The 20521-nt window shown below is 46.2% G+C and overlaps 1 protein-coding gene across 3 annotated transcripts in view; it reads left to right on the top strand.

Moving 5' to 3' along the window:
* ZRANB1 (zinc finger RANBP2-type containing 1) overlaps nucleotides 1-18541 on the top strand; it is a 142033-nt gene extending 123492 nt beyond the window's left edge. For all 3 annotated transcript variants that reach the window (XM_068259404.1, XM_068259402.1, XM_068259403.1), the window contains exons 8-10: nucleotides 3755-3884; nucleotides 6799-7028; nucleotides 17426-18541. In XM_068259404.1, coding sequence (XP_068115505.1) covers nucleotides 3755-3884; nucleotides 6799-7028; nucleotides 17426-17644 — 579 coding nt within the window. In that variant the 3' untranslated portion in view covers nucleotides 17645-18541. The remainder of the gene's footprint in view (nucleotides 1-3754; nucleotides 3885-6798; nucleotides 7029-17425) is intronic.
* The last annotated feature ends 1980 nt before the right edge of the window (nucleotides 18542-20521 follow it).

Genomic DNA, 20521 nt, shown 5'->3' with positions numbered 1-20521 from the left:
CTCAGTGGAGGATTTTATCAGGGCTGATAAGAAGCAGGCTGTGCAGTGCAGAATGAAACAGAAAGCAGGGTAGGTGTTTTCTCTGATGTTCCCACTGATATATTTGGTAACATACATGAGGGTGCTTCGTCTCTGGTTCCCTTTAAGGTACCCATACATGGTAAAAGCAAATCGTTTGATTTTTCCTACTTATTCAACCAAAATGATCAAATGAAGAGGAAATTGAAAATATATATACATTTTATTTTTTTTTTAAACGATCGATTATTAATTTTTTTTTTTTTAAAAAATGTTTTAAATAAAAATCTTATCCGATGTGTTGATTTGAAAATTGAATGGTATATGGTAGGTTTGATAAAATTTATTAGATAAGTATCTTATAAAAAAATAAATTTATAAACTTGAACAGTCTATTGCCACCTTAAGAATGCCATCTCCTCAACTGGCCTGACAAAGGCCTACGTGCTGAAAAGTTGTGCGCATCTATCCTGTGACACAATAAAGAATTGAGCTTTTATAGCCTTTACATCCAGGTTGGGACCCAGTCATTTTCTACTTTGAACACATTTGTCTGCACCTCCTCTGGGCCCAGGTGATGACAGGTTTGTGGGTCCTTTAGAAAAAATTGCCCATAGCTTCATTTACATTTGCCATTCAGGTGCCTGCAAAAAAAAAAAAAAAAGTTTGTACTAGTCAGTCTAATTCGCCATAGTAGTCCTTGAATAAGTTACACGGATGAACAATGGTAGTGTAACCTAAAACAGTAACGCAGCTCACTCTGTACTAAATGTTCATGTTGGTGTAGTAATGAAGCATTACCGATATACATTCAGAGGGAGGGGACCTTGCATGTCAAGGGCCTCCCTTGTCTGATTATTTCAGTGTTCAGCCCTCCAGTCTCCGCAGGGAGCTTAAGGCATTAGCACCACTAACTGTGGTGGAATATTTTCCATATTATGCCCATTAACTATTGAAGTGACCTTGTGAAGGTGGGTTTATCTCCAGGCTTCTGCGCCAGCTGCTCACCAGTATAACAGTGTTGTCAGCATTAGAGCAATAAAGCTGTATTAGAGGGCTTGTGGCAGGACGGTGTCGGGAGGAAGAAGTGTGACAATGAAGGATATTCTCAGTGTTTACTTCTCACATGTATTGGGGCGCTTGTGGCAGGACGGTGTTGGGAGGAAGAGGTGTGGCAATGAAGACCATCCTCAGCCTTTTCTTCTCACATGTATTGGGGCGCTTGTGGTAGGACGGTGTCGGGAGGAAGAGGTGTGGCAATGAAGACCATCCTCAGCCTTTTCTTCTCACATGTATTGGGGCGCTTGTGGTAGGACGGTGTCGGGAGGAAGAGGTGTGGCAATGAAGACCATACTCAGCCTTTTCTTCTCACATGTATTGGGGCGCTTGTGGTAGGATGGTGTCGGGAGGAAGGGGTGTGGCGATAAAGACTGTTCTCAGCCTTTTCTTCTCACATGTATTGGGATGCTTGTGGCAGGACAGTGTCGGGAGGAAGAGGTGTGGCAATGAAGACCATCCTCAGCCTTTTCTTCTCACATGTATTGGGGCGCTTGTGGTAGGACGGTGTCGAGAGGAAGGGGTGTGGCGATAGACGGTTCTCAGCCTTTTCTTCTCACATGTATTGGGGGGCTTGTGGCAGGACAGTGTCGGGAGGAATAGGTGTGGCGATGAAGGACATTCTCAGCCTTTACTTCTCACATTTTGTTCTGTAGCACATTGTTTGGTTTATCAGCCTCAGCATCTTGAGCCGTTCCCACTGTCAGCATCCTTCAGTCAGCTCAGGAGGAAGAGTCCTGCTGCTTCGTACAAAGTGTTTCCCTTACTTTCCCAGACTGTGCTCAGTCCTCGGTATCTACAGCATTGCGCCTCTAACACTGCCATAGACCTACAGGTTCTCCAGGCTTCCCTGTCTCTAGGATTACAGTGCCCTCTCTCCACCCGCAGCGTGACCAGAGAGGGCGCTATAGTCATGGAGATGGGAACACCAGGAGACTGAAGATTGTCAAGGGAGAGTCGAGTCAGCTCTGTTTCCGCTGCCAATGCTCTGCACCTCCAGGAGGGGGCACAAGTTCCCACGAGGCCTGCCGCAGACCCCCGTTTTGCCACACACACACTGGGCCCCTAGTGGCTACACACACACAACCTTTCAGCCTATCACTTTTTTAGTGGGTGTGGCTATGGATAATGGCACTTGGTGCTGCTGTCTATTTTTTTTTCTTGTCTGCCAGTGGTAAAGATGCTGACCTGCAGGCTCATTGTGTTTCTAACATGAAAAATACACAGCGAATACCAATCATGTCTTGATCTATCTTCTATTTTATTTCCCATTTTGGATGTATTGATTCCCATCCCCCCCCCCCCCCCCCCCTACTATTTTTCAGTAACATTCCCCTTTAAAGGAAACCTAAACCCTATAAAAAAGTGTTTCACTTCTACCAGCCCTTTGCAGCCATCCTGTTCCCTCGCAGTAACTCATTGCTCCTCCGGTCCCCCGCCGCCGGCCAGTTTCGTTTTTGCCAACTTGGAGGGCTTACGCGTGTATCATTGCATGTGTTATGGCGGTTACAGGGCGCTATAGCTGGTGTCAACGCGTATCTTTGTACGCGTTGACATCCGCTATAGTGTCCTGCAACCGCCGTAACGTGTGCAATGATACACTAGTCAGCAAAAATGAAACAAGCTGGCGGCGGGGGACAGGAGGATCCGGGAGTGACTGTGAGGACACAGGATGGCTGCAGGGGGCTGGTAAAAGCCCCAGGTTAGTGAAACTCGATTTTTTTTTTTCTAGGGTTTAGGTTTCCTTCAAGAGAAACTCTGACCAAGAATTGAACTTTATCCCAATCAGGAGCTGATACCCCCTTTTACATTAGAAATCCTTTCCTTTACACAAACAGACCATCAGGGGGCGCTGTATGGCTGATATTGTGGTGAAACCCCTCCCACAAGAAAGTCTGAGGACCGTGGTACTCCTGGCAGTTTCCTGTCAACCCTGTTGCATTGTGGGAAATGGCTGTTTACAGCTGTTTCCAACTGCCATAAAAGCATGCAGCAGCTACATCCCCTGCCAGCAGTAAAAATGTCACCATGTAATAAATGTCAGAATGTAAATCAGGGATTTAGAAGATTTTACAATGGGAAAACACTGACTAAATCATTTATACATAATTATTGTAAAAATAAAGCATTTTTTTTTTTACATTTTCGCTGGAGTTCCTCGTTAAAGGATGGTCAGTAAGGTGCTAATGATTCTGAGTTATTGCAAATGTATGCAGCTTGGACCTCTAGTGCTGCGCCTGCATTTGGTTGATACCAATTCATGTAGCTTGAAATTTGACCGCTACACACAATTATAATTGGCCAATCGCTGACCACTGTTACCACCTGTGTGTAGTATGAGGGTTTGCCCACACAATCTTCTCATAGTATTCAATCTCTTGACACTCATACTACATGGAGGCGGTACAATTGGTCAGTGATTGGCCAATCATAATTGAAAGTGTGTACCAGGCTTTAGCATCTTGTTCAGAATGTTAATGAAGAATGTATGTAAATCAGCATGAAGCCGGTACACCGTAATATTCCTTGTTAAGTGCTGCTGGATGGAGTTGTACTTTGTACTGGTTGAACTCGATGGACGTATGTCTTTTTTTCAACCAAAATAACTATGTAACTATGTGATCACGTGACCTGCCCTTCATGCTTGTCACCTGACCTGGTGTGTTGTGTTTCGTTACAGCCAGGGGCCAGCCTGGAACAGACGCACATCTTCGTTCTCGCGCATATTCTTAGGAGACCAATTATAGTGTATGGCGTGAAATATTACAAGAGCTTCCGCGGGGAAACGCTGGGATACACTCGCTTTCAAGGTATGGTCTCCGTGTCTCTCTTACACACAATACACATACATACGACAAGTACCGTATGTCACAAAAGGTGGAAGCCTTGTGACAAGTTGGATGGTTGGAATGAACAATCAGAATGTTTTTTGTAAAGCCCTGCAGAGTTCCTCCAAGTCACCATCCTAGCTGAGAAGGCTGCGATTGGCTGTTCAGTCTTTTAGGCTCCTGTGCACAGGACAGAAGGAAAACCTAGAGACCTGCACCCTGTATGTATTTATAGAGTTTAGCCTGTCTAAACTCTATAAATCCCTTTGCTGTGTCAGCTGACTGCCACGGCAGAGCAGATAATTAGCCTAGTAATGCTAATTACTTTAATGGCCAATAAAAGTAGAGTTTAAGATTAATTTATCACCTCTGCTAAGGTTAATTCAGTGAGTTGTATCACGGATCTACCCCAGTTTTGAGTGGATTATCCTCTGTATTGAGGGGAACAAATGCATGGAGCGGTGTTCTTCCAGGTGAGAGTCCCTCATCGGCCCATCCTACCTTCATAGGATAACTTCCTGTCACCAGAAACACGGGCATCTGTCTGTCCCCATTTCAGGCAGCGGGCCGGGTAATTTTCTCTATACAGCTCTGTGACATAGATCAGCAGTATTGTCATAGAGTGAGGGTGCGTTTCCACTAGTGCGGTGGGAAATCGCCGCGGATTCTCCGCGGACGAATTTGCATGCAGGAGCGAAATCGCATGCGGATGTATGCGAATTTTACCGCGAATTCGCATACGATTTCGCATGGATGACGCTGTGTGCGAATTTAACCATGTCAGTGCCTGTGTGCTTTTTCATTGATTCCATGCGAAATCGTATGCGAATTCGCATGAAAATTCGCATGAAAAAACACCATGCGTATTCCCTATTAAATACATTGTATGCGAATCGCATGCGGTACGTGCGGTGTCCGAATTCGGATGGCTCTGCTGAGCAGATTTTTCCTGCACAAGAAAACGCTCCGTTTTCCAGACAAGTGGACACAGGCTCATTCACTTTTATTGGTTATGCGAATTTGCATGCGGGGAACGCATGCGAATTCGCGTTAGTGGAAATGCACCCTGAAGTATTCATGGTAATGGGATTTGCTGCTGTGAAGTCCTCCGCTGGGCAGTGCGGCCTCAGGCTGCCTTCCTGTGCAGAGCCGCCGTCCGAATACTTTCAGGATTGGGGGATCTTTAATACGTGCATGGCGGAGCTGCCACGGGGTGCAAATACATTATCATCAAATTTGGTCTGGCAGATATAGGTGGCGCAACATGGCCATCCGATTGATCATTTCCACCAGGGATGCCAGTAAGCCTCGATAGAAAGGGCTTGATCGGGTGCACAGTGATAACAGCGTTAGCTTTCCCAATGATCAACAGACACCCAGCTGGTGTCTTCCACCCACAGGCAGGTTGTGAGTGCTGCATACTCACCTGACACTGGCATACCTCCTGGCTTCTTCTGGTGTTTTTGAATTGTATCACGTGATACTGGCACACGTACTGACGTCACTGCATGTGCTGGTGTCACATGGTACGTGTGGTGACCATTCAGGAAGACGCTGGACACTGGAGGAGGGGAGTATGACAGGTGAGCATGCAACATTCACCCGGGGGAAGGGTGGGATGCATACACGTGGGCGGCCTGGCTGATGGCAGCGGTGTTAGGAAGATTTTCCAGGATTTCATGCTAAAATCTATTGGAAACCAGTCTGCAGTGTGAGGAGGAAATGGATCAGGCTCTGATTCTGAACGGAGAGGGATCGATCTAATTGTTGATCTGGTGTGGGATGGACCAGTGTATGGCCACCTAGAGTAGCGGGAATCCATAGTGCACATGCCGGGCAGTGGGCGCCTAAGGTTTACGCAGTTGTTGGTCGCAGCCTCCTATAAGCTGAGGGGAATTGGTGTGATAGAACCTCCTTTAACAGATTTTATTGATCACGTTTAGGGCTCTTTCACACAACAAGCTTGTCTAAAGGTGGCCATACACTGGTCGATTTGCCATCAGATTCGACCAACAGATAGATCCCTCTCTGATCGAATCTGATCAGAGAGGTATCGTATGGCTTCTTTACTGCAAACAGATTGTGAACCGATGTCACGCTGAAATCTATTCACAATCTGTGGTGATGCTGCTGCTACCCCCCCCCCCCCCCCCATTCATTACCTGCTCCGGTTGGTGCGAGTCCCCCTGTCACCGCTGTCTCTTCTCCACTGGGTTCCAGACCGGCAGGCTTCACTTCTTTCTGTCCGGGGGAAGTTTAAACAGTAGAGGGCGCTCTACTGTTTAAACTTCCTGCCGGGACAGGAAGTTCAGTGAAGCTGCAGCCCTGGAGCCCAGCGGAGAAGGTGCAGCGGTGACCGGGAGGACTCGCGCCGGCCGGAGCAGGTAATGTATTGCCGCAGTATTGCGTTGGTCGGGCATTCGTATGCCGCTATCGACGCACTCCCGACCCCCCGGTGATGGAGCAAAATCTTCCGCACGGACAGGGACGGGAATCGACAGGAACGATTGATTTCGGACGGAAATCAATCATTCGTGTTTGCGCAACGATTTCACAGCAGATTCGATCAGTGATCGAATCTGCTGTATATCGGCGGGAAAATCGTTAGGTGTATGGGCCCCTTAAGCGCTTTTTGATTGGAAAAGCTCTTGCTAATGTTATCCTATGTGTGTTCACACTGGAGCGATGTAATTTAAAAAAAAAAATTCCCTATTGCATTGCATTAGCAAGAGCTTTATTCAAATCACTAGCCCTTAAAAAGCTCTTGCAGTGTGAACCCGCCATTAGCCCCCGCGCTGTATGAACAGGTGCTGGATGGATAGTATGGTTTGTGTGGAGCTATGTGAGCGATGCTTCCATGTGTAGCCTGATCTGACACTCAATGTCCTCTCCTCAGGCGTGTACCTGCCGCTTCTGTGGGAGCAGAGCTTCTGCTGGAAAAGCCCGATCGCCCTGGGCTACACGCGAGGTCACTTCTCTGCCCTGGTAGCCATGGAGAATGACGGTTATGACAATCGTGGGGCTGGTGCAAATCTAAACACAGACGATGATGTAACGGTTACGTTTCTCCCGCTGGTGGACAGCGAAAGGAAGCTGCTGCACATCCACTTCCTGTCAGCGCAAGAGGTGAGTCCTTCATTAAGCGGAGTGTTCATCCTGAGCGATGTGTGAGTATATAGCACAGATCTCTCCTGGACTCTGTCCTGTGTGGAGAAACCGCTCTGAACACACAAGGACAAGAGTGGAGCAGCAGCTGGGACAAAGCCCATCAGATGTCTGGCTTCAGGCAACGGCTTCACTTCTGCTGTGCCTCACTTGGCAGCAAACTGTGAATCACTCGGAGTCCTCCACTAAAGGGGAGCTGTCTGTATGCTGGCCAGTCTCTCTGCATTTGTCAGAAGTGTGTGCGCCAACCATGCACAGAGCAGAGACTCAAAACCAAATTATCACCACTTTTTTGAGAAGTTTAGAATTTTAACAGCTTTATTGTTTGTGACTTTTAGTGGTTAATTTCTACAGATAGTTTTCTTTTTTGTACCTTCCTGCTGGCCCTGGAAGCCTGACACCCCCCCCCCCCCCATGTGCAGCTCTGCTCTCTTCGTGTCCTGGGGTCCCCTCCGCAGCAGCCGCTGGCCTGGTCAAGTAGGCGGCTTCTGCGCGAGTCGTGCTCCCGTGACCGAGAGCGTTCTGTGCAGCAGCAGTACGTACATTAACAGGTCAGGCCAGGTCGTCTGCTACAGAGACGACTCCAGGAGACTGGCAGAGACCGGAGCTGTGGCGAGGTACACATAGGCTTTTAGAGGCTGGAGGAAGCCACAGGAAAGAAATCAGAATTTCTTTTATTTTGCTCAAGCATAATGTATTTTTGTTAGCTAACAAGTATGTTGCGCCTTTAAAGGACATCTGAGCTGAAGGGAAAAAGTTAAGCTTTACTTGGGGCTTCTTCCAGCTCCCAGCAGTCTATCTGGTCCAGTGCTGCAGTTCTGCTGTCCTCCAGTGCACCACTAGCTTCTTTGAAAGATTCCCAACCACAGCTGTGGTCAGACTTCTGCACATGTGTGAGCGGGTCTGCCTGCCTCTCTTCACCACGCTACTCTTGCTGGGAGCCTTCTGCGCTTGTGCATTTTAAGACAGTGTGAACAGTACATCAAGTGGAATGCAGCCACAGGAGCATGATTGAGGGAGGTGCACATGCTCAGAAGTCAAACCAAAGCTGTGCTCAGTTCTTTTAAGAAGGGTCCAGCGGTGCACTGCAGGGCAGCAGGACTGCAACAAGGGACCACACAGACTGCTATGGGACCAATATGGCCTGTTAGAAGCGCCAAGTAAGTAATGCTTAACTTTTCTCTTTCAGCTCAAATGTCTTTTAAGGCCATCTCAGTTAAGCCAAAACACTTACTGAGTCATTCTGCAGGCGTGTGGCCCACTGCATAATCCTTTATACTAGACTGTTGCTAACAACCAACAATGTTGTGTAGGAGGAATTGAGCTACTGAAACATCTGAAAATTTCAGAGGAACTATGTTTTGGACCATTTATGTGCCGATTTCCTTGATCCATGTACAGGTGTTCCTCCTGAAGGGGGATGGAGGGTGTCAAATTTTTGTTTTGAAGTCAAAAAGGGTTCACAAAGTTCACTTTGCAGCAATTTTTAATTTTTACTCATGCTTTAAATGTTTGCATGGTGCTGTTTACGTGTTATCTCTGTCCTTGAAGTCACCATCTGGCCTCCATTACCTAAAAGGAAGGAATTTCTGGTCTCTATAGTGCAGTAGGATGTAGTAGAAAAGTGTGGAGCCACGGGTCTCTATAGAGCAGAAGGGAGTGGAGCCTCAGGTCTCTATAGAGCAGTAGGGTGTAGTAGAGAAGGGAGTGGAGCCACGGGTTTCTATAGAGCAGGAGGATGTAGTAGAGAAGGGAGTGGGGCCTCAGGTCTCTATAGAGCAGTAGGGTGTAGTAGAGAAGGGAGTAGAGTCTCTGGTCTCTCTATAGAGCAGGAAGATGTAGTAGAGAAGGGAGTGGAGCCTCGGGACTCTATAGAGCAGGAGGATGTAGTAGAGAAGGGAGTGGGGCCTCAGGTCTCTATAGAGCAGTAGGGTGTAGTAGAGAAGGGAATAGAGTCTCTGGTCTCTCTATAGAGCAGGAGGATGTAGTAGAGAAGGGAGTGGAGCCTCTGGTCTCTATAGAGCAGTAGGGTGTAGTAGAGAAGGGAGTGGAGCCTCGGGTCTCTATAGAGCAGTAGGGTGTAGTAGAGAAGGGATCGGAGCCTCGGGTCTCTCTCTAGAGCAGTAGGATGTAGTAGAGAAGGGAGTGGAGCCTCAGGTCTCTATAGAGCAGTAGGATGTAGTAGAGAAGGGAGTGGAGCCTCGGGTCTCTATAGAGCAGTAGGATGTAGTAGAGAAGGGATCGGAGCCTCAGGTCTCTCTCTAGAGCAGTAGGATGTAGTAGAGAAGGGAGTGGAGCCTCAGGTCTCTATAGAGCAGTAGGATGTAGTAGAGAAGGGAGTGGAGCCTCGGGTCTCTATAGAGCAGTAGGATGTAGTAGAGAAGGGAGCGGAGCCTCGGGTCTCTATAGAGCAGGAGGATGTAGTAGAGAAGGGAGTGGAGCCTCTGATCTCTATAGAGCAGGAGGATGTAGTAGAGAAGGGAGTGGAGCCTCGGGTCTCTGTAGAGCAGTAGGGTGTAGTAGAGAAGGGAGTGGAGCCTCTGGTCTCTATAGAGCAGTAGGGTGTAGTAGAGAAGGGAGTGGAGCCTCTGGTCTCTATAAAGCAGTAGGGTGTAGTAGAGAAGGGAGTGGAACTTTGGGTCTCTATAGAGCAGGAGGGTGTAGTAGGGAAGTGAGTGGAGCCTTGGTCTCTCTATAGAGAATTAGGATGTAGTAGAGAAGGTTGTGGAACTTTGGGTCTCTGTAGAGAAGGGAGTGGAGCCTCTGGTCTCTAGAGCAGTAGGATGTAGTAGAGAAGGGAGTGGAGCCTCGGGTCTCTATAGAGCAGTAGAGAAGGGAGTGGAGCCTCTGGTCTCTCTAGAGCAGTAGGATGTAGTAGAGAAGGGAGTGGAGCCTCGGGTCTCTATAGAGCAGTAGGGTGTAGTGGAGAAGGGAGTGGAGCCTGGGGCTGTGAGCCACACATGTGACTGGCTGATCTCCCAGCAGTGTTGTTGTTTTCAGCATCTACGCTGAGCTCGCATTATGCAATTCGTATGCCATATTGCACACATCCTGTAGACCTGGAGGGAAAGCCGCATCTCCTGTACATCATATGGCACACCAGTCTCTTTGCTGCAGCACTGCAGAATAGTTTTTTTTTTTTTTTTTTTTTAATCCAGTAATATTGTGTCTTTTGTAGTAGGTGTAGATTTCAGTGATAGTTGTGGGAATAGTGACACCTGCTGGTAAATTATTTCCATCGTTCCACCCACGTTAGTATGAACTACTGCAGATGCTGTTGTGTGCAGTGTCTGCTGTCAGCAAATGCTGTAATACAGGATGGGGAGAGCAGTCACTCCTTTCTGGGGAGTCAGTGGCTTTCAGAATTACTGAGTTTGAAGGAGACTTAAAGCAGACCTCTGGAGTAAGAATATAACTTCTGCTGCCTGTGCTGATAATGTAGGTTTTAACAGAGTAGTAGTTGAAAATGTCTAAGAACGGACCTGCTGTGCCCCAATATCCAGGATTTGTTGGTTTATAATGCCCTCATTAACCACATCCGTACTAGAAGTATCTGGCTTCTTAAAGTGGATCCGAGGTGAACTTTTACTCATTGCATAATTGTGTTCCTTTCCTATTGTTTATTGGGCATTCCTCAAGCCAAATACTTTGTTTTTGTCTTAATACTCTAATTCCCTATAAACTAAAGAAGCCACGCCCACAGGTTTTCAGAGAGCCAAGGCACTTTCAGACAGTAGCAAGGGCTCATGGGAGCTCAGTCTGGGCAGGAGGAGGGGGAGGTATTACTAGCCAGAGATTTCAGAGGCAGAGGGGAGGAGGGATGAGGAGGGGAGATTAGGTTTTTTTGCTCAAGATGCAGATACGCCTGCCTCTGTGTAATGTTTACAAACAACATGGCTGCTGTCATTGTATCAATTGAATCACAATGACTATGCTGCACAGACCCGCCACTGCTGCCCACTCACTCTGCGCTAGTTATCTGGCTTGCAGTCACTACCATGTATCCCCTTTTCTTATTTCTCTCTGCAATCATTCCCCTACTCGGTTTGAAGCAGAGTGAGTTGTGCTCCCCCTCCTACACTGCACCCTGAGGCTGGAGCCTCTCTCGCCTCTTGGCCTGGCCCTGTGAGCTGGTTGGGAGCTGATTTCATTGGCCCCTGACCCTGTGGTTACTTTGAGTGTGCTGCAGTGTTGGGTCTGTGCAGTGAGGTCATTGAAATCTACGCCTTGGTCCCAAATGTTGATTTCAATTACCAACGTCCGTAAGTGGTTAAAAACTCAGAAATCTGTTATGGCAATTTCTGCTTTTGCAAAGACTGCTGAGTGATTGTGATATCTGTGGGTGGGAGGGGCCTTCTAGTGTGGGCCGATAGGCTGGCTCAGTAGGACAGATGGAGGCAGAGTACCGATCACAGGGAGGAGAGGTGGACAGTCGTGCATTTCCATAGTATATTGCATTCCAGAGCTGCCACAATGCTTCCCTGGTGCTTAAAGGGAACCCAAGGGGTGAGAGAGAGAGGGAGGCTGCCATATTTTTTCCTTGTATGCAATGCATTTGCTTGGCAGCTGTGTTGATCTTCTAGCATAAGTAGTGTCTGACTCTGGTTTTACTGGATTAACCATATGCTTGTTCAAGGGTTTTGACTCAGAGTACCTGATCTGCAGCATGCTTTTTCAGGGTCTATGGCTAAAAATATTAGGGACACTGGTTTAGCAGGATAGCCAGGCAACTGGTATTATTTTATAGAAATTGTCAGGCAAAATTAAAGTTTCCCTTACCTGGGGCTCCTACCAGCCCCATGCAGCCATCCTGTGCCCTCGTAGTCACTCACTGCTGCTCCAGTCCCCCGCCACCAGCTAGTTTCGTTTTTGCCGTTCTCTGGGTTGGCGGGCCGCATTGTGTACATTTTTACACATTCCCGCTGGTGCAGGAACATCAACACATACGTTTTAACGTGTTAGTGGTTCATCGCGTACATTTTTACACGTTGGACCAGTAACGCGTAAAAATGTATGTTAATGTTTCTGCACCAGCAGGAATGCGTATTTACGCAATGCGGCCTGCCGACCCCGAGATCGGCAAAAACGAAACTAGCTGGTGGCGGGGGACTGGAGCAGCAGTGAGTGACTACGAGGGCACAGGATGGCTGCAGGGGGCTGGTAGAAGCCCCAGGTAAGTGAAACTCATTTTTTTAAAGAGAAACTCCGACCAAGAATTGAACTTTATCCCAATCAGTAGCTGATGCCCCCTTTTACATGAGAAATCTATTCCTTTTCACAAACAGACCATCAGGGGGCGCTGTATGGCTGATATTGGGGTGAAACCCCTCCCACAAAGAAATTCTGAGTATGTACTCTTGGCAGTTTCCTGTCTGTGAACCTTGTTGCATTGTGGGAAATAGCGGTTTCCAACTGCCAAGAAAGCATGCAGCAGCTACATCACCTGCCAACAGTAAAAATGGCACCATATAATGTCAGAATGTAAATCAGGGATTTAAAAGATTTTACAATGGACAAACACTGACTAAATCGTTTATACATAATGTAAAAATGAAGCACTTTTTTATTACATTATTTTCACTTGAGTTCCTCTTTAAGGTAAAATATGGCAACTTCTATATCCTTCTCACCTCTGGTTCCCTTTAATGAAGTATTCAGCTTTTGCTGCACTGGGTAAAAAAGACAGATTAGCCATACTGTGTCATTGTGGCTCTGTCACTTTGGAATTGACAGTGGAGGTCCATTTTAAACTTGCCCTGCTGTGATTTACCTATAAACATCCTATTTGCCAACAAACGTAGCCCTGTCCTTCTCAGAGGTTGGAACCGGTGTGTGTTTAGTTCAAGTTACGGTGTTTCTGTATAGTATACACACCAAGTTCTCAGCTTATTGCCTTCCCTGCTCCCATATTCCAGTTCTTCAGAAATTGTGACTAGCAATACAGAGGCTGACATTTATTTACTTTTAAACCATGCAGATTGCCTGGCTGACCTGCCGATCAGATGTTTCTGACTGAAGTGTCTGAATCACACACATGAAACTAGCATGCAGCTAATCCAGACACTTCTGAGGCCAGAAAGATTAGCAGGACAGCTGGGCAACTGGTATTGTTTAAAGGATACCTGAAGTGATGTGACATGAGATAGGCATGTGTATGCACAGTGCCTAGCACACAAATAACTAGGCTGTGTTCCTTTTCTTTCTCTGCCTGAAAGAGTTAAATATCAGGTATGCAAGTGGCTCACAGGAAGGGACTACAGTGTGGCCCTCACTGATGAGATATTCCAACTACAAAAGACTTTCCTAGCAGAAAATGGCTTCTGAAAACAGGAAAGAGATAAAATGGGACAATAGTTCATAGATTTTAGCTCTGGCATACTTCAATGAATGTGTCATTGAGCAAAAACAATAAAACTTAAAAAGTAGATTTAAACATAAAATAAAACTATCTATCCTCCTCCTAAAAATGACTCTTTTAAAAAAAATATTCCACAATCATTCATTTCTTTAGTTTATTTTCGCCTCGGGTGTCCTTTAACCACCCTGGCGTTCTAATTCCCGCGGCCGGGTTTTTTTTCGATATATTTTTTTGTCTGTCCTGCAGCTAGCCTAGTGCCAGCTACATGACTTCCCCCATTGGCTCGTCTCCCCCGTCTAGCGATGAACGTGATTTCCTGTTTGGCCTTCTGTCGTCTCCATGGCGACGATTGGACATGACATAATCTAGGTCATGCGGCGTTCTGATCCACCCCATAGCGCAGCCTGGCGGTGATTGGCCAGCCTTCACTATGCGTCTTGAGGGGGGCCTTTCACGGCGGATCGGCGGCGATCGGATATAACTTGTAGCTAGCAAAGTGCTAGGTACATGTTAAAAAAAAAAAAAAAAATGTAAAAGACCGCTCCTAGCTGGAGCTATCCACCCGCCGTTCATGGACGAGCTGAGCTCATCTGTAACGCTAGAGTGGTTCAGGGACCTCCGAGGTGACATGATATAGACATGTGTATGTACAGTGCCTAACACACAAATAACGATCTCATCATGTCACTTCGGGTATGCTTTAAAGGACACCCGAGGCGAAAATAAACTAATGAAATGAATGATTGTATCTATCCTCCTCCTAAAAATAACCTTTTTAAAATATTTCACAGTGTTATTGTGTTTAAATCTACTTCATTTTTTCTCCCTCAATGACACATTCATTGAAGTATGCCAGAGCTAAAATATATGAACTACTGACCCTTTTTCTCTTTCCTGCTCTCAGAAGCCATTTTCTGCTAGGAAAGTGTTTTATAGTTGGAGTTTCTTATCAGTGAGGGTCACACTGTAGTCACTTCCTGTCTGAGTCAGGACTGAGTCAGCCACTTGCATACCTGATATTTAACTCTTTCAGGCAGAGAAAGAAAAAAAGGAACACAGCATATCTCATCATGTCACTTCGGGTATCCTTTAAAAGTCCCAACATGCTGATTGGTTTTGAATGACTTTGCTAATCGGGTGTTCTGATGCTGGGTGCAGGACTGTTACTGACGTGACACAGAATGGAAGTCTGGCAACTGTCACAGGCAACTGGCAGCCTCCATACTCTGTACAGGTACCTTGCAGGGCAGTGCAGCCTTTCCTGCCTGTTGCCACATTGGTGGAGAGGAGAGCGGAGTGCCTCCTTTAATCTCCAGTGCCTGGAGAGTACATTAGAAAGCGAGCCCTCTTCCCTCCCCAGATCAGGGGGTCTTTATGATGTGACATTTATCCCCGGATAAGTCACTGAAGTGTCTCATTAATTGGTTTAGTCACACGGGAGGCATTGATTCATTAATAGCACACAAATGTCACGTATTGACCATCTTTCTGCAGCGCAGGAGGATCTCATTAGACCCCCTCATCCTCCGTTACTGCAACATTGATTGAAGCAGAATAATTGCAGATAATGACAGATTGATGACTGGCCTGTGATTGCGGAGTTCCACCTTTATTGCTGGACTGCTGGCCTATCATGGCAGAGAGCCAGGGAAGAGCCTTCATCTTCTCTATGATAGGTCAGCAGTCCAGCAATGAAGAACGAGGGGCAGAAATGATGTCTGCAGGTTTGCGCTGTAAACACGTCACATCAGCTGACCTGCTTCTGCCATAGAGATGGTCTTCTCCAGCCCACTGACAGGAAGCAGGCGGCTAAGCTGCAGCCAGGACGGAGGACTTTGGGGAACAGCTTACATTTCCCTTGCTTGGCCTGGTGTGGAATGACTGCTCTGCCTGTTGTACATCCTCTGAGGAAGCGGACGTTCTGCCAGGACCTCAGAGGGGAGCATTGTGGGGTAGGGGAATCCTGTGGGAAGCAGAGACTTGCGTCTTCTGTAGCAGTTCCTTGGAAGTCTGCTTCATTCAGAAGCTGTGACGGCTGCCGGTTAGGAGCAAAGATGGCCGCCTCCATCTTCCACTTGTTGTACTCTGCTCGCTGTGCCTCCCATAGCAACAACAGCAGCAGCTAACCCACTGCTTACTTCTGGAGACATTTTGGATTAGCATTAGTTTGCAGCATCTGTTTGATACAGCTCCTGGGGGTCTTCCAGAGCGATGTGACTTACACTGGAGTCTCTACCCTGGAGGAGCCAAGTTTTTTGTTTTTGTCCTTTGTCCACAGGTATATTTTTTCATTTTTTTTTTAATTTTATTTTTTTATATAGCTAAAGGCACATCTTGACTTGGTATTGCTTAAAAGGAAATGAATATGGCAGCCTTCATATACTTCTCGCTTAAGTTGTCTTTTAAGTCATCCCTTCCTTCGTAGCCGTAACTGTAGTGTGCAGCTGGACTTAACAGAGTTTGATGGTTGAATATCCCCCAGTACTGTCAACTCCATGTAAGATTTTCAACAGGATGCTAAACCTATTTTTTTCATGCTGTGCCAAGTTGATGGAGCTGGGAATCTTTGTAGCTGCAATAGGTGGGTGGAGCTGGGAATCTTTGTAGCTGTGGCAGGTGGGTGGAGCTGCCAATCTTTGTAGCTGTGGCAGGTGGGCAAAGCTGGAATCTTTGTAGCTGAGGCAGGTAGATGGAACTGGGAATCTGTGTAGCTGCGGCTGGTGGGTGGAGCTCATAAGTCTTTTTTTGTTTGTTTTTTTCTTTTTTTGCAGGTGGGTGGAGCTGGAAATCTTTGTGGCAGGTGGGCGGAGCTAGCAATATTTTTAGCTGTGGCAGGTGGGCGGAGCTGGAAATCTTTGTAGCTGTGGCAGGTGGGTGGTGCTGGGAATCTTTGTAGCTGTGGCAGGTGGGTGGTGCTGGGAATCTTTGTAGCTGCAGCAGGTGGGTGGAGCTGGCAATCTTTTTGCAGGTGGGCAGAGGTTATTTTGTTAGCTGTGGCAGGTGAATGGTGCTGGCAATCTTTGTAGCTGTGGCAGGTTGGTGGAGCTGGCAGTCTTTGTAGTTGTGGCAGGTGGGTGGAGCTGGCAGTCTTTGTAGTTGTGGCAGGTGGGTGGAGCTGGCAGTCTTTGTAGTTGTGGCAGGTGGGTGGAGCTGGCAGTCTTTGTAGTTGTGGCAGGTGGGTGGAGCTGGCAACCTTTGTAGTTGTGGCAAGTGGGTGGAGCTGGCAACCCACTGCAAGAGAAGCCAGTGGGAGAGAGGTACAGTAGATGTAACCTCCACAGAAGTGATTGTTCCCTGCTTTAGAAATGGGAAGCAAAGCCTGGTAATGGTCTTTGCTGTGTAACAGTAGTGTTTTAGGTGTCTCACGTAAGCAATCATTCCATAATCACACAAGTCTTGTTTTTGTAACAGAGCCTTCACACCACTCTGTCATTGGTCCATTATATTCTGCTAATTGACCAAGTTGATGCAAAAATTGTGTATGCAGATTAATGCATCAACTTGAAATTCTACTGATCTGTTTACAATGTGGTTGCTATGCCCATCAGACTAGAGCAGAGGTGTCCAACTCTAATACAAAGTGGGCCGAAACTGTACACTGGGACCTACCTCAAGGTCTACTGGCCACCTTCCTGCTTTATAAGGTTCCCTGGTGTCTAAAGGCTCCCCTCCCCTATATAGTTCCCTGGTGCCTAGAGGCACCTACCCCCCCCCCCCCCCTCTATATAGTTCCCTGGTGTCTAGTGCTTTCCCCCTACCTCTCCATATAGCTTCCCTGGTGGTCTAGAGTGGGCCAAACATACTGCAAAGTGGGGAAACCACTTGAGGGTCAGATTTATTGGCTCAGAGGGCCAGATTTGGGCGTTTGACATGTTTGAACTAGATGCCTCACCCTGTGGTATTTCTCCCAGCTCGGGGGATTTGACTTGTAGGCTCCTAAAATGTATCCAAGGTTCTTGTTGTAACCCTTTTCTTCCTTCTCCTCTTGTTCTTGCTGCAGCTGGGGAATGAGGACCAGCAGGAGAAGCTCCTGCGTGAATGGTTGGACTGTTGTGTGACGGAAGGAGGCGTCTTGGTATCTATGCAGAAGAGCTCGCGCCGTCGGAATCACCCACTAGTGACGCAGATGGTGGAGAAGTGGTTGGACGGCTATCGTCAGATCCGCCCCTGCACGGCGCTGTCTGACGGCGAGGAGGAGGATGAAGACGAGGACGAGTGAGAAGATGTTTGGGTGTAATGTGTGAACAGCACACGCTGTGAAGTCATGATTGGGACCTGCAGTAACGGGACCCTGCCTTATGTGTTCGGGGCCCCACACTGGGAGGAATGCTCCAACCAATCCTGGGGAAACGGCACCTGTAGCTCTGACTACATCCTTTTGTTATTGAGACTGGACACTGTTTTTGTTTTTTTTTTTCCCTTTTTTTCGCTCTCCCTCCTATTCTGGGTTGTAAATCTTGGCGTATAATGCATGTGTTGTGCTACAGGAGAGAGAGGACTTTGAAGGTAAACTACATAGAGAAATATTTCCCATGGTCGGCCCATCAGAGTAATGGGCTGGCTATGACTTGCTTTGCTCCTATTTCCTGACTTTTTTGTTTATCGTGAGGTTTTTTTGTTCCATTTCACTTATTGTTTTTTAAGCTGCCCCCCCCCCCCCTCTCTCACACGGCTTAACCCCCGCATTACTAGACAGGCCCAGAGTTGTATATTGCACACTTACACGGATGGCTTATGGCTGTCTCCAGCAATAAAGGGGTTAACAATGCTTTTATTTTACACAAGTGGTAACCACACGGACATCGGCCCTTCCCCCGCACACTGAGGGTCTCAGAGGTCAGACCTAAACCCATTTTATTTGTTTCCTTTTTATTATGTGGTATTCAGTTAGTTAATGGGTTAAATGGAGGTAAGCTGAGGATTATTTTCACCTCCCTTCTTTTGGCTTGTATTCCGAGCTCCCCCATCCCCTCCCTCTGAAAACTTTATATATTTATTTGTTCTTGAACACTTTCCTCACATGCAGGAATTAGGTTCTAAAGCGATTTGTGTGCAGTTTGCCAGCTTGGACTTGATTGCGAATGTGACACAAATACAACGTCTTGCTGTGAAGCCATTTCCTGACTGTTCATTTGCGTTTGTGTGTTTATTCCTGTAGGAGGGGATTAGCTCACATTTACGCTGTGGGGGGAGGTTGACACAGAGGTAGGTGAGATCTGCTGTGTCCTAGTTAGGTCTGCAAATCTATGTGTGGTGAATAAATAACCAGTAGGGGGCATTTATCAAGCAAGGTCTCTTCACTAGAGCCTTAGTGACACATATAAGGGCGTTTCTAAAAACTCTTGTGCATAATGTATTTGACTGAGATGGAGCATACCAGAGCGATTCGTTTTTTACCTAAATGCAACCTCAGGTCCTGCAGCATTTTTGCTGATTTGAGGTGATTTAGCCTCAATCCTAAAGTATGGGAAAGTTGAAAAGCGCTAGATCAGAGCGATTTTCCAGGTGTTTTTGTTACAGCTGTTCAGTTACAGCTGTACTGTAACAAAAAAAATAAAAACCGCTACACCAAAACGCTAGGCATGTGTAGAAAATCGCCCTTCACATGCCTAGAATCGCTCTGAAAAAAAAACCTTCAACAATCGCAGAACGTTTGCGATTACGTCAGCGCTTTTTGGTGTGCAGTGGGCCTAACTAATCTGGTCTGGGAAGAGTTGTGTACCTTTGAGGCTAGGTTTCAACACGTGCAAATTTTGTAAGCGAAATATCTTAAACACACACATTAATTTAGCAACAAATTGTAGTGAATGGGGCTGTTTTCATTCAATACAAATTTTCATAAGGGAAAAAAGAATTGAGGTCCGTATATGTTACACGTATCGACTGTGATTTGTGTAGAATGCTTTGCATTGGCATAGCAACGTGAATTTTTGCTTTATTTGAGCAAAAGTTCACATTAAATTCATGGTTACAGGAAGTTGTCATCAGTCATGACTAAGCTGTTACTAGGCAGATGGTTAAATTTGACTAATGCAAATATTTGCATATGAAAATGTGCATAAAAACCACATACAAATTTACTTTGCTGGGTAGACTCTTACTCGAGTCAATAAAAAATTCCAGTTTAAGGTCAAATATTGGAGTTGATTTAGACACGAGGTCAACTTGTATTCGAGGATATATGGTAGCTGCTGGGGGGCTGCAAATCACTGCAATTCAGCATGACCAGTTTTGCACCTCTGAAACAAATGACCACCATGTACAACTGTGCTGTGGCTGGCAGCTTCTTCTAGCCTCGCTCAGCCTTATAGCCTTTCCACCACATGTTCGTCAGATTTTTTTATTACTATAAAGGTGAGTACACACATCAGATAAGTCTTTGGAAAATGAAAGATTACAGACCAATCTTACCACCCTTCATGTAGTATGAGAGCCATACTCTACATAGTCTATTCTATGGCGCTGAACTCCCCATCAGATAAAAATCTTTGTAAAGGTGGCCACACACGATACAATAAAATGATCCGATTTTACGGCAATTCGATAAAAACGATCGTATCTCCTGAAAAAAGGTAGATTTTTTTTCATTCGACTGAAAAATCCGATCGGATTTCCCGTTTTCTTCAATTTTAATCGATTCGGATTGACAGATTTTTCTTCAATATTTCTAAAAATTGTATGATGTGTGTGTTTGTCAATTTATTAATATACACACCCTAGCAATTTTCTCAGATTTCCCAATCATTTTTATCATAATTGGGGAAAAATTGAACACAGGTGTGAGGTACATTGGTTATATTTTTGAAATGTTACAATCAGTCAGAAAAATTGATTGCAATTCTTAAATTGAACAGATATTTAAAAAATTGTATGGTGTGTGGCCACCTTAAGATGCTGCACACAAAGATGCTGTACACCTGCAACAGATCAGTATCTGCAAAGGATCAGTTCCTGCAAAATGAATTCATAGTCTATGATATCTGCAGATCCTCATACACACCTTGTTTAACTGACATTCATCTGCAGATATGACCATTATCTGCAGATCTGAAAATCCATCCTGGTGGATCTGATCTGTAGATGAATGTCTGTTAAA

Source organism: Hyperolius riggenbachi, chromosome 10 (genome assembly GCF_040937935.1).
Source record: "Hyperolius riggenbachi isolate aHypRig1 chromosome 10, aHypRig1.pri, whole genome shotgun sequence".
Classification (NCBI taxonomy): domain Eukaryota; kingdom Metazoa; phylum Chordata; class Amphibia; order Anura; family Hyperoliidae; genus Hyperolius; species Hyperolius riggenbachi.
Note: the sequence above shows the minus strand (reverse complement) of the source record. Positions and strands in the feature narration are given on the sequence as shown.